General features: G+C 52.6%; 1 protein-coding gene and 1 long non-coding RNA gene across 3 annotated transcripts; both read left to right on the top strand.

The window, feature by feature from the left end:
- On the top strand, positions 1–5505 carry LOC148162685 (uncharacterized). The gene is made up of 2 exons (XR_015766650.1): positions 1–658; positions 3207–5505. It is a non-coding gene; the product is annotated as an uncharacterized LOC148162685 (long non-coding RNA).
- Positions 5506–18254: 12749 nt separating this feature from the next.
- UPK2 (uroplakin 2) lies at positions 18255–20099 on the top strand. 2 transcript variants are annotated; one of them, XM_028105768.1, is made up of 5 exons: positions 18255–18330; positions 18808–18939; positions 19126–19264; positions 19519–19589; positions 19963–20099. In XM_028105768.1, the coding sequence occupies exons 1-5, from the start codon at positions 18255–18257 to the stop codon at positions 20097–20099; spliced, it is 555 nt and encodes a 184-aa protein (XP_027961569.1). The 2 variants fall into 2 exon arrangements, with proteins under 2 accessions (XP_027961569.1, XP_087873996.1); XM_088017870.1 differs by having other exon boundaries at positions 18805–18939.

Raw genomic sequence — 20099 nt, 5'->3', positions numbered from 1 at the left:
CTGGGAGGGAGGGAAGGAGGGAGGGACTCCGGACCCCACTCCCACCACTGTTTAACACCTTGTGGCCCGGAATGCAACCTCGGGATTTGGGCTGGTCAGAGCCCTGGAGGGCTGGCTGCCTCGTACGCGAGGAGAGACGCGCAAAACCCGGCACCTGAGAGCTGCGTGGTCCGGCCCATTCTGCTGCCAAATCTTAATTGTCTACACTCCCGCCACCCCAGTCCTCTGTGTCTCTCCCTCCACTCTTTGGCCACCCTCCCCCCACCACTAGTTGTTACAAAGGTCCCTGACAGACGGAAGGCTGCGGAGAACCCGGAAGTCTGGCTTCTGCGGCTGCCCCAGCATTCTCTGAGTCCCCTGTGAGGCCCCGCGCAGGTGGCCACAACCCTTGCCTCTTTTGCCTCCAGGGGGCTCCTTCACCTTTCTGCGGAGATGGCTCCCCACCTGAGGCAGGGAATGCTAGCCTCCGCCAGCTCCGGCGAGGACGGGGGCCCGAGTAGCTGGAAACCCTGATTTTGCCTCCACCCTAGCCCCTTTGGGCAACAGCCCCTCCACCATCAGATTTGCCTTCCAATTCTCTGAATGACTGCCTGGGGGAAGTAACCCAGGCTGGGCAGGAAGGGGTTAACGGGGCTACGCGACACCGTGTGAGAGCCAGGTGAGGCACCCCCCATCTTGGCCTTGTTGGGGGGGTGGGGGGGTGTGTGTTGGGGGCAGGTGGAGGGACACTGACCTAAGGGCTGCTTTTTTTTTTTTTGCCCCCTGGTGGCTGGATCTGGCGTAGCGCGCAAGCTTTGCTCAGGTGGGGAGGGGTGGAAGGACTTTGGAGACAGAGCACTCCTCCGGAAGGAACAGCAGTTCCGGAGGTAAAGAGAATCCTCTGGGAAGGCTCGTGGAAGGAGGGAGCTCCCACAAGGCCTGCCCTGTCACCCCCACTCAGCAGGCTGCCTCAGCCACTTCCAGATCTTTGCCTGAGGGGACTCTACTTGTAGGGCCCAGGTGCCCAGGGACCTCGGGCCGGGGTGGGCGGGGGGTGGGGGGGGCGGAGAAAGACCTAGCCCTGTCCTCCCAGGGTCTCAACCTAACAGAGGGGGTCAGTTGAAGGAAGCTGCTCCTCACCTTCTTTTTCTTTCTTGCCCCCAGCCTTCCCAGAAGGCCCATTCCCTCCAGACCCCAACATCAAATTCAAACCTGTAGCCAGGACTCAGAGCTCCCACCAGCTACCCTGCTGCACTTCAGCTTTCCCTCCCTCCAGCCAAGCTGCCCTCTGGGTTTCTCCTCATAAAAGAACCCCTCTTGAGGGATTCTAGGTGCTCACAACCACTTCCCTTTCTCCCGCTCAGGGCTGAGACCCTTCCTCCCCCCAACCCAGAAGCCCTCCCAGTTTATTGAAGGCCAAGCTCTTGCAGGCTTCCTTCCTTCCGTCTTTGTTTTTCCTTTCAGTTGCCTTACTTCCCTGCCTCTCACCATTTCCCATTATTAGACTTCCTTTTAGTGTGGGCGGTTCACCCAAACAGAAACAATTCTGTCCTCCTTTCAGACTGTGACACCTGCCTTAACATTTGCCTTTTCCTCCTGGAATCCTCCTCTGATCAAGCCCATCTACTTATTCTTTCAAAAACTATTTTTGAGACCCTACTATGTGCCAGGCACTGGACAAAACAGTAGGTATATGTCGGTGAACAAGACAGATGTGGTCCTTCTCCTCAGAGCCTGCAGTCTAGGTGGGGACAGACAAACGAACAAATGATCTCAATTCAGTGTCATGAAGCCTTGGGGAGCACTTCAGAGAGACCCCTATTCTGGACTTGGGAGTCTGGAAAGTTTCCTGCAAACCCCAGGAGAAACATCTGAGCTGAGACTTATGCCCTCCCAAGGTGTGACTCTGTCCAGGCAGATAGTACATCTCCCTGGAGCCCTAAAGATAGACCAGGATCCCAGCAAGGGAACTCACCAGATGTTACAAGGGAGGAGGGAGGGATCTCTAAGCCTGCTTTCCCAAACAACCCATTTCTTTCCTTTTTGTTTTTTAAGGATTTTATTTTTTAAGTAATCTCTACACCCAACATGGGGCTCAAACCCACAACCCTGAAATCAAGAGTCATATGCTCTGCTGACTGAGCCAGCCAGGTACCCCCCCTGCCCCCAAACAATCCATTTCTAATAAATTCCCCCAAGTCCCAAAAGAAAGAAGACTGACCTGAGAGTCAAGAGTGTGTGACCTTGGCCTAGTCACATGTGACCCTGGCCTAGTCACACCCTGTCTTGGGCCCTTAGTTTTTTCAAATGTAAACCAAAAGGGTTGGATGAGTTTATCTTCAGGCTCTTTATCAGGAAGATAACAATTAAAGAGCAGGCTTGGTTAGCTGAGAGAGAAACCCTCGCCTAGCTGCGGTGGGCTTGGGGAGGGGAGAGTGGCATTCAGAAGCCTGGGAGAGGCTACCAGAGGCAGGGGCCCAGAGAAAGCCACGTGTCACCTCCTACCCCTCACCGTGCACGTTGCCTGGCAGTTCTGAGTCCTGGGAACATTTTAATTTCTGCCATCAACTGGCAGCAAGAGCCCTTCTGAGATTGTGCTGGGAGGGGCGAGCATGGGGACAAGCACTCACCGGATACGTTTAGTTACTGCATTAATTTGCTCTAATCCGGAACACTAGAGAGCTTTTGTTTTTAAGAGAATACTCACAGGTGGGGGCGCCTGGGTGGCTCCGTCGGTTAAGCTTCCCGCTCTTGGTTTCGGGCTCAGGTCATGATCTTGGGGTCTTGAGATTGAGCCCCATGTCAGCCCCCTGCTCAGTGCAGAGTCTGCTTAAGACTCTCTGTCCCTCTCCCTCTGCCCCTCCTCCCCAATAAATTAAAAAAAAAAAAAAAAACTGTTCACAGGTGAGGAAACTGAGGCCCAGTGTGGTGATAGGATGGTGGCTGGTGAGTGATGGCTGGCAGTGGTGCCCAGGCCTCCTGATTCCCAGTCCAGAACCTTCCCACCACACCACTGCGGTGCTCGCTTCCAACTTTCCATTGGACTTCTTCCTGTGTCTGGCTCATTTCCCTGCAAGGCCACGAGATCTGGGAAGGCAGGCTTGGCCTCCTTATCTGGACATCCCGCAGAGCCTCGTGCAGGGCTCTGAACACAGGGAGGGCTGCTCAGCTGCCCCAGGCCCGTAGGCCCCCCTCTTCTCTCTCATCAGGACTCTCTTTATATGCAGGTAGCTCTCTGGCCCAGTGGAAAAATGGCATCCCTGGATTGTGGACAAATCCCTGAGACCAGCGTAGTCCCAGTCCCAGCCAGGCCTCAGACCTGCTCTGTGACTTCGAGCAAGCTGATGGACCTTCCTGGGGCTCATGTTCTCCATCTGTCAAGACCCGTAACCAATTCTAATGGCTAGGGCATTTGGAACTTGAAGTCCCAGGTTAGGAGATGGTTTTACAAGACATACCTCTGAGGTGAGAGAAGAAGCCTAATGTTCCAATCTTTTTGGCAGAATCTCACGGCCTCGGGAACACATCTGCTCCATCTGCTGGGACTGGGGTCCTGCCTCATAGGGGTGCCTACAACCTGGCACTATGCTGGATCCCGTGAAAGTTGCAGGATCTGCAAACCTGAATACATTCCAGGATCCCGCGACCCAAATAATTTCCCACCACCAGAAATCATTTCAAAAAGGAATCCCAACGTTGAGTTGTTACCTCCTGATCATCCAATTCATAACCTACGGCACCACTTGTTAAAATTCCCTTTCCTCTTCTCTTCTGCTACACCTTGCAGCGGCTGACTCACTCTCCACCCAGCTCTGTCCTCTGTAGTCCACACAGCTCTCATCCCCTTATCATATGGACTGGCTTAGCCTGTTAGGCTTCATTATTTCCCTTTTCTTTCACCCGTTACCCAGATTCTCCCTAACACACCAGAAAGCTGCCTGGCTCCTGCCTCTTGTCTCTCTCCTGCTATTCTCCCAGTTTTGTATCACAAAAGCTCTGGAACTGACCAAGCCAAGACAAGATTTCCAACAACAGGTGAAGGATAAAATTATCTTGGGGGTGAGGGGAGGGGAGACAGAGGGAGGCTGAGAAGAGTCAGTGATGAGTAAGTTTTGATCCTGTAACAGATAGGACAGGCACCTGCCCCCAAGGAGCTCATAAGGTGGCGATAGTTAAAATAAAAGATGCGGACTTGATGTAATCAGTGCAGGTTGCATCCTCAGGGAGCCCTGTGGAGAAAGAGGAGACTGACCTCAGATCCAGGGGAGCACAAGGGTTTGGTGAGGGGCACAGAAAGAACAAAAGCAGGAGGAATCACAAATCTTGGTGGGAAGGGGCCTCAAGGAAGACCAACTACCTGTTTCAGGATCTTTCTGCCGCAACCCCCCCCCGCCCCCCTCCCCCTGTCAACACCCCTGGCAAGCAGTGTGTCACCATCTTTTTGAACACCTTCAGGAGTGGGGAGCTTACCAAACCTCCAAGGCAGCCCGTTCCATTTATGAACATTTGTGGGGGGGGGTTAATTAAAGTTTTATTTAACCTAAGTTCTAGGCCCACCATGGGGTTTGAACTCACGACCCTGAGACCTAGAGTCACATGTTCTACTGACTCAGCCAGCCAGGTACCCCAATGAATGAACATTTGTTTTTCCTTCCTTTGATCTGACCTCTGTCTCCCAGTGGTCTCCACTTGTTAGTCCACACACTACCTACCTCCTGGGGTCACACGATGTGAGTCTAATTCTTCCTCCGCATGATAGCCCTTCACATATTTGAGCTTTAATGACTCCTGACTCTTCTCTTCCTCTCCAGCCTAAACATTCCCAGTTCACTAAACAGTCACTGCCGTGATGACACCTGGCCAACTCAGAGTAAAGCAGGACTATCAATCCCCTCCTTTATTCCAAATACTGTATCTCTATTAATATGGCCTAAAATTGAATTTACTTTTGGCAACCATATTATGCTGATGACTTGGACTGAACTTACTAAACTCCTTAATTCTGTGATTCTGTTTCACCTGAATTGTTTCTTTCTTTCTTCTTCTTCTTTTTTTTTTTTCCTTCACCTGTACTGCTTCTAAGCCATGTCTGGTCCATTATACATTGCTGAGGTCTTACATAGACTGCTGATCATTTCATCTTGTTACATTGGCCTGACATCCAATGAATGGAGATGATTTTGGGATCCTTATCTTGTCCTTCAAAGTGTTTACTATCTCTACAGGCTTATATGTGTGTAATGTGATACTGTATTTTCATATAAGATAATAATAAAAATATTGAACAGGACAGAGATGAAGATAAAACCCTAAAACACACAATGTTCTCCGGGTTGATACCAATCCGTGTCACATTGAGAAGCAAGAAGATACATGGTTTTGTAGATGGGATGGTATCACATCATCATGAGCCTCAAAAGCCTAAGGGAAGAATAAGAAAACTCAGAAGGTTTTTGAGTACAAGAGTCTTATGGAAGCATCTTGATATAGCAAAAAATAAAACGAAACACTAACTTTGGAACTTTACAGATCTGATTTTGAGTCCTAGCTCTGTTGCTTTCTAGTTGTAGAACTTTGAGCAAATTACTTTAACCACTTAGGACATCAGTTTATTCTGTAGAATGGGATAATACCTACTCTATAGATTATTGTGGCAATTAAATGAGAGGATATATATGAAAAACATCATACCTAATAGGCTCTAGGGGCGCCTGGGTGGCTCAGTTGTTAAGCGTCTGCCTTGGGCTCAGGTCATGATCCTAGGGTCCTGGGATCGAGCCCCACATCGGGCTCCCTGCTCCGCGGGAGGCCTGCTTCTCCCTCTCCCACCCCCTCTGCTTGTGTTCCCTCTCTCACTGTGTCTCTCTCTCTGTCAAATAAATAAATAAAATCTTTAAAAAAATAAAAAATACCTAATAGGCTCTCAAAAAATTAAGAAGAAAAAGCAGGAGAAAGAAGGAGGAGAGAAGAAAGTTGTGTTTAGGACAGGTTTGGTTTCTGAGGGGAGACTACATTTATGATAGACCCGAGCAAAAAGTCCAAGTGTGAAGTGAGCCTCTAGTGAGGCCCAGATTGACTTGCTGGATGCTTGGTCCAGGGCAACAGCTACAGAATGCTAGAGGGCTAGAAGCAGATGTGGACGATATTTCAAAAGGAGAACTGATTCACCTTGGATGATGTGGAGAATGACAGAGAAAGGAGACATGGGCAGCAACAGGGAAGTACACAGAGGGGTGATGGATTAGGGAAGAAGCGTTCATATTTAGTGTGGTAGGGCTAGGCCCGACAGTAGGACATCCCAGTGGATCTGACTGGTGAGCAGATGGAGAGGTCTAAGTGGAGCTGTGGGGATCAGAAGTCCGAGGGAGAGTTAGGTGTTTGCTTGGGAAGCGCCCCGGTGGGGGGTAGCTGGAGGCCTTGGGTCCGGTCTCTGAGGGTGAGGTGGGAAGCCAGCCAAGACTAGTACCCTCTAGGACACCCCAGAGCCACCCTCATTCTGACTTGGGACTGGAGGAGAAAGTGCCCAAGAGGGCTTTCCCTCACCACCGCTCCCAGCAGCCTGGTCAGGGCAGAACAGATGAACACGACCTTATGTTCACCTTGACATCACTTCACCCAAACCCTGTCCCTCCAGGACTCTCAGCTCCTCGGCCCTGACATCAGAAGGACACAAGTTCCTGTCTAGCCAACACACTCTAGCTTGTTGCTACAATCAGGGGCTTGAAAAGGGAGAGGGGGGAGGGGAGCTGTAGAAAGAGAGATTTGGACAGAAGTGGGTGGGGACCAACTGGAGAGCCAGAGAGGACAGAGAAGCCGGGAGGGGGATAAAGAGCAAGGTGAGCACCATGAGTATGTAGAAATGCAGGCTGATGGAGGAGAAAAGGAGAGACCGAAGGAGGGGGGCAGTAAAAAAGATTTGCCGAGAAACTGATGAAGTGCAACTGAGAAAACTGTTGCCATGGCGACGGGTCCAGAGGAGGGAGTAGGAATAGAAATCGGATTATGAGTTGGGGGAGTGGGGAGGGGGTCGTTCAAGCCCCGGAGGCAGTGCCCCCCACACCAGGCCCACCCCCCCAGCCCTCCCCCTGGCCTGAGGACGGCCTTTCCCAGAGGGCTCCCCAAGGCCAGGCCAAGGAGTGCAGAGAGAACAGAAGCCTGGGGGGGGGGGGGCTGGGGCTCTGGCACTTTCTCCGCTCCTCTCCACCCTGGGCTGACACAGAACAGATCTGTACCCCACCCCCAGCGTGCCTCACTGGCTCCCGGACAGCTCTCTCCCTCCGTCCAACCCAGTTTCTGTCCTCCTACCTCTTTCTCAGAGCACGCCCCCCACCCCCATGAAGAGAGGAGAAGGGCCTTGTTGTAAGAACCTACTGTGTGTCAGACACTGTGCTGGGCACCTCAGGCCCCACCGCAGCCCCTTGAGGAGGGGTACCACCTCCATCGACAGACGGGAAACTGGGATCAGGGTCCCAAGCTGGAAAGCAGCAGCCCGAGCTGGGGTGCGTAGTCCTGGCTCATCTGCTTCAAAGCCATTTACTGCCCTCCGTGTCCCCCCCCCACCCCCCCCATTCTGCTACCTTCCACCGCCCGCTTCCCACGCCCAGCGGTCCCAGCACCCTTCGGACAGGATGGGCAGGATGGGAGGTGCGGGGCGGGGGGCGGCGGAGGACCAGTTCAGTTCTTGGAGATAGAGGGCTGGGGACCCATGAGGCAAATGCGCTGCAGCCTCAGCAGCCCGCGGGGCTCCCGGCGGAGTGGGAGGCGCAGGGGAGCGCCGAGCTCAGGGCTAGGGGAGCGGGGAGGAAGGGCTGAGGGGGAGAGGCTGGTGGGGGTGAGGGGAAGCTCTGAGGCAGGCGTTTCCGGCAGAGCTGAGGAGAAACTTCCAGCAAGGCCGAGTGGGGAGCACTCAGGCTTGCGGCCTCTGAGCTGCTGAGCGAGTGTGACTAGGGGCAGGTCCCTGCAAGTGGGAGTGGCTGTGGGGGGGGGGGGGACCGCGGTCTCCCTCCCCCTCCCTCGGGCTTCTGAACAAATAACAGTTTTGTAAAGGGCACCGGATCTGATGTGCATATCAAACAGGGCCTGAGGAGCCGGGAGAAGGCAGAGTTGGGGGCTGCGACCTGGGGTAGCTATGCCAAGACCACCCCTCCCTGCCAGAGGGTGGGGTGGGATTCCGAAGGATTCGGGCCCCTTCCCCTACGCGTTGCTTTTCCTCCTAGCAGCCACCTTGAAACACCTCCCTGTTCTCTCTGGGGAACTGGCTAACCCGGAAGTGGAGGGAGGTCAGCAATGGCTGGACCCCAAGAGGGGCTACAGGGCACAATTCTGTTGGGTCCCCTGTTCGCTGGGCTTGAGCTCTCAGGTCCCTGCCTCACCCCTGTAGAGGGGGAGGAGGAGATAGAGCTCCTTCCTCCTCAGGCCTGAAGGGAAGGCTGTGCCAGACCAGCTCACTTCTGCTTCAGTTCACCCCTTCTCCATACTCCACCAATACCCCAGGAAGCCCCTCCTGACCTCCTTCCCTGTGCGCACCATAGGTTCCTACAGACAACTCGGAAGGGCAGGCACCCAGCCTGAGGTACAAGAGGGTAAGGAACTGTGGGGGTGGGGGGAGTGGGGGAAGAAGACTCTTCCTACCCTCCCCCTTCACACCTGCCCTCCCTAGGCTGTTTTGTTGGCTTCTCAGCCCTTCACAGGAATCCCAGACCCAGCTCCACCCAGGCCATCAGTCCTTCAGCACCCTTGTGCCCAGCCCAGTCGCCCTCATTCCCACACCTTCACTTCCAGAGGGAGGCAATCTCCATGACTCCTACTTGCCAAAGCCAAGGAGCACATTTCAAATCTCTCCCATTCCTGTGAACCAGTTTGCTGTGGAGCATGGCTCCTGGAAGCATTCTTCTTCTGGTACCTGGGATACCACGCCCTCCTGGCTCTTCTCTTTTTCCTTTGAGGGAAGCTTCTCAGTCTCTTTTACAGTCTCCTCTTTCCCTTTGACCATGATGGTATTCCCCAGGCTCTGTCCTTGCTCTTGTCTTCTCACGGGCTGGCGCTCCTCCCCGAGGCCGAAGCTGTCACACCTGTGCCCACAGCCTTCCTGAGCTCCAGACCATGCATCCAACTACCTTCCACACACCTCCACCTGGGTGTCCTTCAGGCACTTCAGTTCTGCGAGTTCAAAAGTGACAGCTCTCCAACCCCTCCCCACAAATCTCCTTCCAAGCCTCCACCCCTCCCCCCAGCACTCCAGCTGGTGACAGTGCCGCCATCTGCCCAGCTGTCCAAGCCAGCGCCTAGGAGGCATCCTTCACTCTGCTCCCTACCCGGCCCCATAGCCCTCCCATCAAACCATCACCCGAAAATTCCCTCTTTGGTCATTTTTTTCCCAGAATCTTATCTCAGCAGTGTGTCAAGAGACATCTAAAATATCTCCCAGCTATTCATCCAACACAATCTCTACACTGCAGCAAAAATCATCTTTTTAAGATACAAATTTAATCATGACACTCTCCAGTTTAAAACCCTTCAACTGCTTCTTTTTATCCTTAGGATAAAAATTGAAATTCTTTAAAAAAAAAAAAAACAAAATTCTTTAAAGGGGCTTACAAAGCTCTTCATCTGGTCCTGGCTAGTTCTCCAATGACTTCCCCAAATTCCACTCTAAACCTCCAGTCCTTTAATGAGGTTTTGCAGCTCTCTCAGCCTAGAACAATCTCCCCTCTCCCCCTTCCCTCCCTCACCTTCACCCTGTGAACTCCTACCCAACTTTCAGAGCTTCACTTATTTACCACTTCCTCCAGGAGGCCCTCCAGGACTGCCCAAGCCCATGGAAGTTGCCCCTTCCATGAGGAGCCTCTTTGGCAAGTCATTTAATGTCTCTGACCTTAGTTTCCTCATTAATACAATGAGGATAATAACAGTACCCCCCCCCAGGTTGCTATGAGGATTAAGCAAGAAAATAAATGAAAGACTTAGTGCAGCGCCTGACATGTGGTAAACACTCAACAAATAATAACTGTTAGCATGACTTTTTCTACTAAAATCCTGCTGCAGTGTGGTAGAGTGGACTCCAGTATTTCCCATTATACCGTAATTTCTGGGAGAGCAAACTTGTTCACCTCTGAATGCCTGGTACTTAGCACAGTGACTGGTGCAAAGGCATTTAATAAACATTTATTGAATAAATTAATTCATGTTAATTCGGCCACCATTATTTCTTGGAAGGATTAGCTCTCCTTCAGGTCTAAGGAGTGGCTTAATTACCCCACAATCAAGCCTCCACCTTCTCCTACAATCATCTTTCTCCAACCAAACTGAATTTTGCCACTTCCCTGCTTTGACCCTGTCAGAGGCTCCTCACTGGCTCTAAACATGGCGGGCCGGGCCTTTCCAGGACTTTTGTTTCTTTGCATCTGCTCCGCCTCTCTCTCCCCTTCCATCACAAGCCCTCCTTGCCAGCGCTCTGGCCCCTGCTGACACTGAACCCCTGCCTGCTTCCACAAACCCTCCAGCCTCTATCCCCTCAACCTCAAATAGTCTTCCCCCTTGCTCACCAGCAAAACACCTACTCCTGTTCTTTTTTTTTTTTAAGATTTTATTTATTTATTTGAGAGAGAGAGAGAGCGAGAGAGAGCATGAGCAGGGGAAGAGGGAGAAGCAGACTCCCCGCTGAGCAGGGAACCCGATGCGGGGCTCGAACCCAGGACCCTGGGATCATGACCTGAGCCGAAGGCAGACGCTTAACCAACTGAGCCACCCAGGCGCCCCCACCCACTCCTGTTCTATCACCTGGTTCCAGATGACACGATCTGCGGCCCCCAGGGGTGAAGCTGGCCTTAAAGATGTTTATCGTTTGGCTCACAAAGTGCATTTTATAATATATATTAGTTTAGAATTTGAAAATAAGGGCACCTTACCTACAAATTCAGATGTCTGGCCTCTCTTGAAAAAAAAAAAAAAGAGGAGGCACAGCCGCCCTAGGCCCCCCTTTCAGCAGGGCAGCGCTTCCCCTTGAGCCGGAGCTCCTGCTGCTATACAGTCTCCGGTTGGCCCCAGTTTCACTCACCTTGTTTTACTGCTTTTGTTATCTGCCTGGCTCCCGGAGACACGAGGGTCTGCAGCACCCCTTGGCCTCGCAACTTCGTGCTCGGTCCAGCTGCAGTGAGGACCTTGGCTTTCTTTCCCCAGCAGCCACCTGGATGGCCGTCACTCTCTGTCCCGTCCCCATCCACGCTCCCCTGCTCCCCCTCTCTTCTCACATCTTTATTCAACCTTGACCTCACTCCTCAGTGCTCCTTCTGGTCACATTCATCACCCCTTCTCATAACTAGCCCACATCTTAGTCTCTAGGCCTTCACTCTTGCCAACACCCTGCGCTTCCTATGCCTTGGAGACCTGAACCCTGAGTCAGTCCAACCTGACAGTTTTATCATTTCTGCACTCAAGCTGTTGTGTAATTTGAAAAGCTCCTAAAATGTCAAGGTCAGTGTGATGGTTAATTTTATGTGTCAGCTTGACTGGGCCAGGGTGCTCGGATATTTTCTCAAACATCATTCTAGATGACTCTGTGAAGATGGTTTTTGGATGAGGTGAACATTTAAATCAGTGAACTTTGGGTAAGGCAGATTACCCCATGGTATGGTGAGCCTCATCCAATCAGTCGAAGGCCCTAAAGAACAAAGACTGACCTCCCCTCTGGCCTCCCACAGAAAGAAGGAATTCAGCCAACAGACCACCTTTGGACTCCAACTGCAACTCTTTCCTGGGTCTCCAGCCTGCCTGCCTCCCCCTTCAGATTGTGGATTTGCTAAGCCTCCACAATCACATGAGCCAATGCCTTAAAATAAACCTCTCTCTATATACACATCCTGTCTGCTCTGTTTCTCCAGAGAACCCTGACTAATGCAGCCAGCGCCCCTGAAGATGAGCGGTCCCCAAGCTCAGCTGGGCCGCCACCACCAGACAGCCTTCTTCAAGGCCCTTGGTAGCATGTCCTCCTCTCCCCACAAATAGCTACTCAAACTCTCCCCCTTCCTCAGACCCCAAACCCTTCTCCCCACTGAGTTTCCTACTTCCCAGAGAAAGTGGAGGCCATCAGGAAGGAGCTCCCTTAATTTGCTTCTTCCTTCCCCCTGACTTTCTCCCCGACCCTCTCCCCACAATTACTCTGCATTGTTGCCCAATCTTTTCTCTCTGCTGAGAGAGAAAGAGAGAGAGTCATTCCTATGGCTAAAGGCTGATGCCTCCACCTCTGATCTGAACCCCATTTTTTCCCCTCTTCCAGAAGCCTCTACATCAGTCACAACCCTCCCTCTCCTGCATCTTTACCTTTAAAAACACAACAGGTGGGGCATCTGGGTGACCCCGTCAGTTCAGCATCCCGACTCTTGGTTTCTGGTTTCTGCTTATGTCATGATCTCAGGATGTCAGGATTGTGGGATCGAGCCCCGTGTCCAGCTCTGTGCTCAGTGCAGTCTGCTTGAGATTCTCTCTCTCCCTTTCCCTCTGCCCCTCCCACTCATGCTCTCTCTCTCTCTCTCTCAAATAAATAAATAAATCTTAAAAAAAGAACCACACTGGGGTGCCTGGGTGGCTCAGTCGTTAAGCGTCTGCCTTCGGCTCAGGTCATGATCCCAGGGTCCTGGGATCGAGCCCCGCATCGGGCTCCCTGCTCGGCGGGAGGCCTGCTTCTCCCTCTCCCACTCACCCTGCTTGTGCTCGTTCTCTCGCTGTGTCTCTCTCTGTCAAAGAAATAAATAAAACCTTAAAAAAAAACCCAAAACAAAACCAAACCAAACCACAGCAGGTGAGTTCCCCCAAATTCCCCTCCAGTTCCCTGTCTCCTTCCCTTCCCAGCCAAGCTTCTTCAAGGAGCAGCCTGCATGGTTCTATCCCCACTTCCTCCCCAGCCAGTCATCTCTGGACTCCCGCATCTGCCTTCCTCGCCTGTAGGAAGCTGCTCCTAAAGATGTGTGACCCCCGAGGTGCCAAGCCCAGTGAACATTTCTCAGTCCTTACTTTCAATTCTGACCTTCATACATTCGACACCTCCTTTTTGAAATTCCCCATCTGCTCCCTTGTGGTTTTCCTCCTCATTCCCATTCCTCCTTCATCAGCTCCCCTCTGTCTGTCTGTCCTTCAGAGGCTGTGTGTCCTAATATCTCCAAGGACTGTTCCCCACATCACAATTTTAACCATTGCCCGCCTTCTCTCTCTTTATCCCACCCCTCTGTTCTGTGCCCCAGACTCATACACCCAACTGTGAAAATGTCCAATTTCCCAAGATATCTGTATGAGTTGTCTATCAGCGGCTTGTAAAAACAAATACTATTCTGAGAATCAGGAATCTGGGAGACTTAGCTGGGCAGTTCTGGCTCTGAGTATCTTGTGCAGTCGCAGTAAAAGATGTCGGCCTGGGCCACAGTCATCTGAAGGCTCAACTGGGGCTGGAGGATCTGCTTCCAGGCTTGCTCATTCTCATGGCTATTGTCTGGAAGCCTCAGTTCCGTTCTGGATGTGGGCAGGAGGCCTCAATCCTTGGCCACATGGACCTCCCCGTCGTGGTGCTCCCATGTCCTCCAGAGTGAGCTATCCAGGAGAGAGCAAAGATGAAGGTGTAAGTCCTTCTCCGATCTAGCCTCAGGAGTGACCATTGCTTCTGCTGGGTTCTACTGGCCACACAGACTAACCCTGACCCAAGGTGCCAATCCGTTACCCTCTGCCAATCCCTTCCCACACTGTTTCCAAAATGTTCTTTCCACAATTAAAACCCTTCAAAGGCTCTCTGTTTTCTTCAGAGTAAAAATTAAGCTCCTTAGCATAGGATACACAGCCACTGGTGACCCAGCTGGGGGCTGGAGGTCTTGCCCTGCTCATCTTTGCATGCCTCTTTCTAGCCAAGATGTATTTGTTCCCAGTTCCCAGAAGGTGTCAGGATAATTCACTTCTCTGAGCCTTTTCATATGCTGTTCCCTTTTTGGAATATCCCCTTCTGATTATTTCAACTGGTTCATTCTCCAAAACTCAGCAACTTGATAGCGGGAGTGGTTTCTTGTCCTCTCCGTATCTCATCTATCATGGCACCCACTGCAGAGGAGTTGTTCAACAAATGTCTACTGAATGGAAACACGAGTAGGCAGGCAATTTCTGTGTGCCTGGGGCCCCGGTGGCATGCTTGGCATACAAGTTACAGCTGGCCCACATCTTGTCACTTCCCCCACAGACTACCTTTCCTGCCCAACCATTGCCCTCTGTATCAATGACAGAGTTGGGAAACCGAATTCTGATCTCTGGTTTTTGTTTTGTTTTGTTTTTTAAGGTTTTATTTATTTATTTGAGAGAGAGCACAAGGGGTGGGACAGAGGGAGAGGAAGAAGCAGACTTCCTGCTCAGCAGGGAGCCCGATGCGAGGCTCAGTCTGCGACCCTGAGACCATGACCTGAGCCAGGCAGACACCTAACTGACTGAGCCCCTGATTTCTGGTTTTTTTAAATTAATAACTTTATTTATTTTAAGTAGGCTCCACACACAATGTGGGGCTTAAACTCATGACCCTGAGATCAAGAGTTGCATGCTCTACTACCTAAGCCAGGCAAGTGCCCCCAAATTCTAATTTCTATCCCACCTCATTAGCTACTAGCTCGGTGACCTCAGGAAACTCATTTATTTGCTCTGAGCCTCTAGTTTTCATCTGTAGTAAGGGTTAAAGGAGAGGATAAGATGAATTACTTAAATTAATATTTATTGAACCAGATATCGTGCTATGCACTCTTAAATAAATTAGCTTGACTGATGGTCATCATATCTCAGTGAGACAGATTTTATACCCTTTCTACAGAAGAGGAAACTGCAGCTCAGAATACTCAGGTAGGTAACAGGGCCAAGGCCACAAAGCCGGAAGATTTGGGGTAAGTGGTTGCATCAGAGGGAGAATTAGAAAAAAATAAAGGAGCATCCAGGTTTCTTCCAACCCTACATGACACAGATTTTTTTTCTCTCTGCCTTTTCCTCACTTCTCAAGGATGGAGGCTCTGCCATTTCCCATCAGACCAATATTTGGTGAGCCCTGCATCTTACTTCTTGGTTCAAGTCCCCAGGGTTTCCCCAGTCTGCTCCTGTTAATTATGACAATGATCTCCAGCATTCCTTCCACCCCTTTATTTTAAAGCATTTCGACACCTATCACATCTCACTAGATGACTGAAAAGGAACAAGTCTTCCCATTTTATAGGTGAGAAAACTGAGGTTCAAAATGACTCACCTAAAGTCAGATGGTATTGTTTATCAACAGGAGGACAATAGTCCCCATCAGAGGCTCACGTGCCCGTGGAGTCAAGTGGACATGGTTCTTTTTTTTTTTTTTAAGATTGTATTTATTTATTTTGAATTACAGAGAGAGAGAAAATGAGTGAGGGGGAGGGGTGGAGGGAGAGGAAGAAGCAAATTCCCCACTGAGCAGGGAGCCCAACGCAGGGCTTGATCCCAGGACCCTGGGATCGTGACCTGAGCCGAAGGCAGACGCTTAGCTGACTGAGCCACCCAGGTGCCCCAGTGGACATGTTTCTAACTGACTGGCAAGCAGAAGAGCTGCATTATGGAACAAGAACCACTGGTATACCAGATACACCTGGGTTCTGACCTGAGAGCCTCCGGCTACAAAACTACCACAGTTCAGGAACAAATACAAAGTACTATAGTTCAGAAAGAGTAGGTCGGTTTTAGAAGCTAATCTTTTAGTCCAGGCAGAATAGAGAGATTAAGAACTCCCTGGAGGCAGAAACTTACTTTGCCTCTGTAGACCTGTTCCTAGCACAGATCGGGGGCTTCATAAATGTTTGTTGACTTGGGAATGGGACGGGGAAGGAAGGGGGCAGAAGAGGAAACTTGAGTGAATTTAGAATCAAGACTCTGAGGGGGAGACAGCTTAGAAAGTGTGGGTCCAAGAGAGCGACTCCAGGCATTTGTGGCCCTGGTTCCTTTACTCCAAGCCGCGAGGACATCCTCCAGAGGCACAGGGTGCTGTGGCTTTAAATGACTTCAGCGTGTCAATGAATCTGCTCTGCTAAAAGAGTTATCCTCTTGCCTCTGAGCTTGGCCTCCCCCTCCTCGCAGCTCCCCAAACCCTCCTCGCCGCTGTGATGGGATAATTAGATGCGAGAGCTCAGCACAGATGATGCTCCAGTTGCTTAGCAACTAATGGTTTCCATGGAGACCGCAAAGCACAGCCTCCCGAGCAGCCAGTGAGCAGCTCGGCAGGGCAGGGAGAAGACGCAACTCTCAGTTCCTCCAGAAACCTGGGGAGGGCCGGGGTGGGGAAGGGGGGCTGGAGGGAAAAGGGAGGGCTTAAAGGCACAGGGCCCTGTTATCCCTACCCTACTCTGTCCCACTCATAATTTCAGATGGGATGTGTGCTGAGGCGTGGACCCAACACAGCCCAGCCCGCAATAAACCCAGCCTCTTCTTTCTGCTCCCTGGTTTGTGACTGAAATGGGAAGAGGTACCTCCCAAGCCCAAGCGTACTCGTCCTGCCAGGTTAGTGGTGGGATTTGAGGAGCACCAGGAAGATCTCCTCACCCCCAGGATGCCAGCACCTAGTGTGTTCCCTCTCTCCAAAGTTCTCCTCAATGTGCAAACGGTCCTCTTTCAGTTTGTAGAATGATGGTAGGATCCCACCAGAAAGGGGACAAAAACCAAGGCATAGGAAAAACAGAATTCAATTCTTCACCCCAAGGCAGCCTGTCCTGGGAAACTGGGGAAAAAACACCTGCCCCTGATCTCCACCAAAGAGGACCCAGAGTGTGTGTGTGTGTGTGTGTGTGTGTGTGTGTGTGCGCGTGCGCGCGCGCGTGTGTGTGTGTGTGTGTGTGTGTCCTGGGTGCAGCACAGAGCATGCGGCAATTCAAAGTCTGGGCCTCTCAGACTAGCATCAGTCAATGTTACCTGGAAGCTCGATAGAAATGTAGACTTTCAGGCTTCACCTCAGACCCACTGAATCAGAAACTGCCTCTCAGCAAGATCCTTAGTGATTCAGAGGCACAGTAAATGTGGACAAGCGCTGGTCTAAGGCCCTCCGACCCCTGTTTGGGTCCGTGAGTTCTATCTTCACCGTCACCCCATGCTTGCACTCCAGCTTTGAACTCCCCCTCTCACCAGGGGGGGTAAGAACACGCCCCCCCTTCCTTACAGGACCCTGGCCCTTCTCTGGGACCGGGGAAGATAGAAGGGTTCAGGGCGCAGTGACATCCATCAGGGCTCTCTGTGCAGCTCTTGGCCTCTCCGAGCAGTCTCCCTCGGAGTCTGTTCCCACATCTACAAAAGGGAGCCGGTGTTGTGGACAGGCCATGATGGCCGTAAGGATAGGTATGTTAGCACATGCCCTGTGCCCAGAGTGGGTGTTTTCTCCTCATCACTCCTCGCTTTCCACAAAAACTCGTCCCTCACTTCTGTCTGATTGAGCACAGGGGTGGGGGATGCAGTCAGAGGGGTTGTGTCTCTTTTTATTTTCTCCTACCAGGTCTCTCTCTCCTCCGTTCTCAATCAGTTCAACAATGGTTGCTGATCAAGGCTGGCTGCCCATCCCTGCTGGACTGGGCTGGTGCCCACCTCTCCGGTCTCTCTGAAAGGCTTCCCTAGTAGCATCCCTTTGCCCCTCTCCAGAGGAATCTGACTCCCACACGCTCCCTGGCGCCAACACCCCCCTGCCTCTCCCAGAGCAGCACTGTCTGAGCCTCACTGGACAAAGTGAACTGGAACCCTTGGCTCTGCTGCCCCCATTCCCTACTACCAGCCTCAGTTTCCCTTCCATCCTTGCCCAGCCAAGGCCCTATCTGGAGCCCCTTGGCGTTCCTCTCCTCTTCTTGCACACTAGGACAGTCTCAGAACTTGCTACCCTTCTGGAAGATTCCCACCATCTGTGGGGAGCAGTCCTCAACAGGCCACACTCCAGATGCACGTGCAGGCAGGAATACTCAGGCCCTAACATGTGGGAGTGCCAGGGGAAGGGGTGATTTCCACCCCCACCTTAGTTACCCTGCCCCTCTGCAGCTGACTAAGCCATCACGATCCAGCCAGGGCATCCCCACTTCTGGCCTGAGAGCCAGTCCCCCGGCCTGAAAAACCTGTCTGGGGGGCCTGCCCTGAGGCTGTAGGGCCCCAAGGGCAGGTTGGACAGGATTCCCCTCCAGCCACTCCCACCCCAAGACAAAATCAGCCACCCCAGGGGCCTGGCCTCACTTGCCTCCAGAGGCCACAGCCTGCCAGCACCCGTTCCAGCTCCCAGCCCAGCTATGGCATCCCTGCTGCCCGTCCGGACCTTGCCCTTGATCCTGATTCTGCTGACCGTCCTGGCCCTGGGGGCTTCAGGTCTCTGCCATCTCTGCTGGGGTGGGGGTAGGGACTCTGAGGCCCACGCAGGAGGTGCTGTGCCCTCCAAGGCCCTCAAAGAGGAGCTGGTCTGGCCAGTTGGGGTTGGGGGGCTGGTGATGGCAGTGACCACGCATCAGTCACTGAGCCCAGGGCACACTCCTGGTCCTCTTCCAAACCCGGAAGGCAGAGAGGTGTGGGGAAGGGCCCAGGCTAGGAATTGGGGTAAGGTTGGTCGCTGGCAACCCCTACTGGCACCCAGAGTCTGACCGCTTGGTGGACAGCCCAGCTTCTGCAGCCCAAGGCTGCCACCTGGTGGTAAGACAAGCAAAGGCCTGTGTCCTGCCAACCCGAGGTAGAGTGGCCGGGGAAGCAGCTTCATCCTCAGAAACGGCCCCCAGGGGTCAGGGCCAGATCTGATGGTTGGGAAGGGGATTGGTTGCCCCCACCCGGAACTCCCTCTTGGCCCCCCAGCAGACTTCAACATCTCAAGCGTCTCTGGTCTGCTGTATCCGGCGTTAACAGAGAGTCTGCTTGTTGCCTTGCCCCCCTGTCACCTCACAGGGGGCAATGCCACACTGATGGTCCGGAGAGCCAATGACAGCCAAGGTTTGCTACTCCCTCCCAAGATGGCCCCCTGGTCCCCAGAGACCCCTACCCAGGACACCACCTGCACCCCTTCCCCTGCTCCCGCCTTCCTATCAACCCTTCTCCTGGGCCACCCATATTCTGCTGCCCTTTCTCCTTGGGGCCCCCAGAAAACACCCCTGACTTCACCCCCAATTTCCCGCCCAGTGGTGAAATCTAGCTTCGTGGTGCCTCCGTGCCGTGGGCGCAGGGAGCTGGTGAGTGTGGTGGACAGTGGGGCCGGCTTCACGGTCACCCGGCTCAGTGCGTACCAGGTGACAGCCCTCGTGCCAGGAACCAAATACTAGTAGGTACCAGATTCAGGCCACCTGTTGGAGGGTGTGCAGGGAGAGAAGATGGGTCCTGACATTTGCTGGTGGGGAGGGAGCTGGTCAGCTTGGGGTAAGAAAGCGAGGGTACAGGTGAAGGGGTCAAGAACGGGCCTCTGCTGGAGGAGGGCACGGCTATGAAGGGGGAGGACTGGGCTCCCTCCCTCTTTCCCCAAGTCCCAGATAATCACTGAGGAGTCTCTCCTCTCTCTCCCAAATCCCACCACGAAAGCATCTCCTACCTAGTGACGAAGGGGACATCCACTGAGTCCAGTAGAGAGATCCCAATGTCCACACTTCCTCGTAAGTAAATCAATGCCCCCCCAGATCTTCCCTGGCCTTTCCACCCCCTCCGCCCCCGCTACTCCTCCCTGGGCTCCCTTAGCTTCTTTGCGTACTCGTATCCTAGCCCTGAGCCCTTGGCCTTTTGACTGCCTGTTGACTCATCTCATAAACTAAAGCTTCCATGTGGGTAGGAATTGTGTCCAATTAATTTCTGTGTCCTCAGTGACCAACACAGGAGACGCTTCATAAATGTTTACGCAACGGATGTGTGGATCAGTTGATTGGTTGGATGAATAAATGCACGAAGGACAGCTGGATGAGCCAGAGAGCCTTGGGTCAGGACAAGGGCTCCTCCTGCCCACCAAGGCCTCCCCACTCTCTCTTCCGACAGGAAGGAAGGTGGAATCCATTGGGCTGGGAATGGCCCGGACGGGGGGCATGGTGGTCATCACAGTGCTGCTCTCTGTCGCCATGTTCCTGCTGGTTCTGGGCTTCATCATCGCCCTGGCCCTGGGTGCCCAGAAGTGA

The sequence above is a fragment of the Eumetopias jubatus genome, unplaced genomic scaffold, assembly GCF_037043125.1.
Source record: "Eumetopias jubatus isolate StellerSeaLion01/CBP00866 unplaced genomic scaffold, mEumJub1_p1.0 scaffold_13, whole genome shotgun sequence".
NCBI classification, from domain to species: domain Eukaryota; kingdom Metazoa; phylum Chordata; class Mammalia; order Carnivora; family Otariidae; genus Eumetopias; species Eumetopias jubatus.
This window is presented reverse-complemented; position numbering and strand designations above follow the sequence as displayed.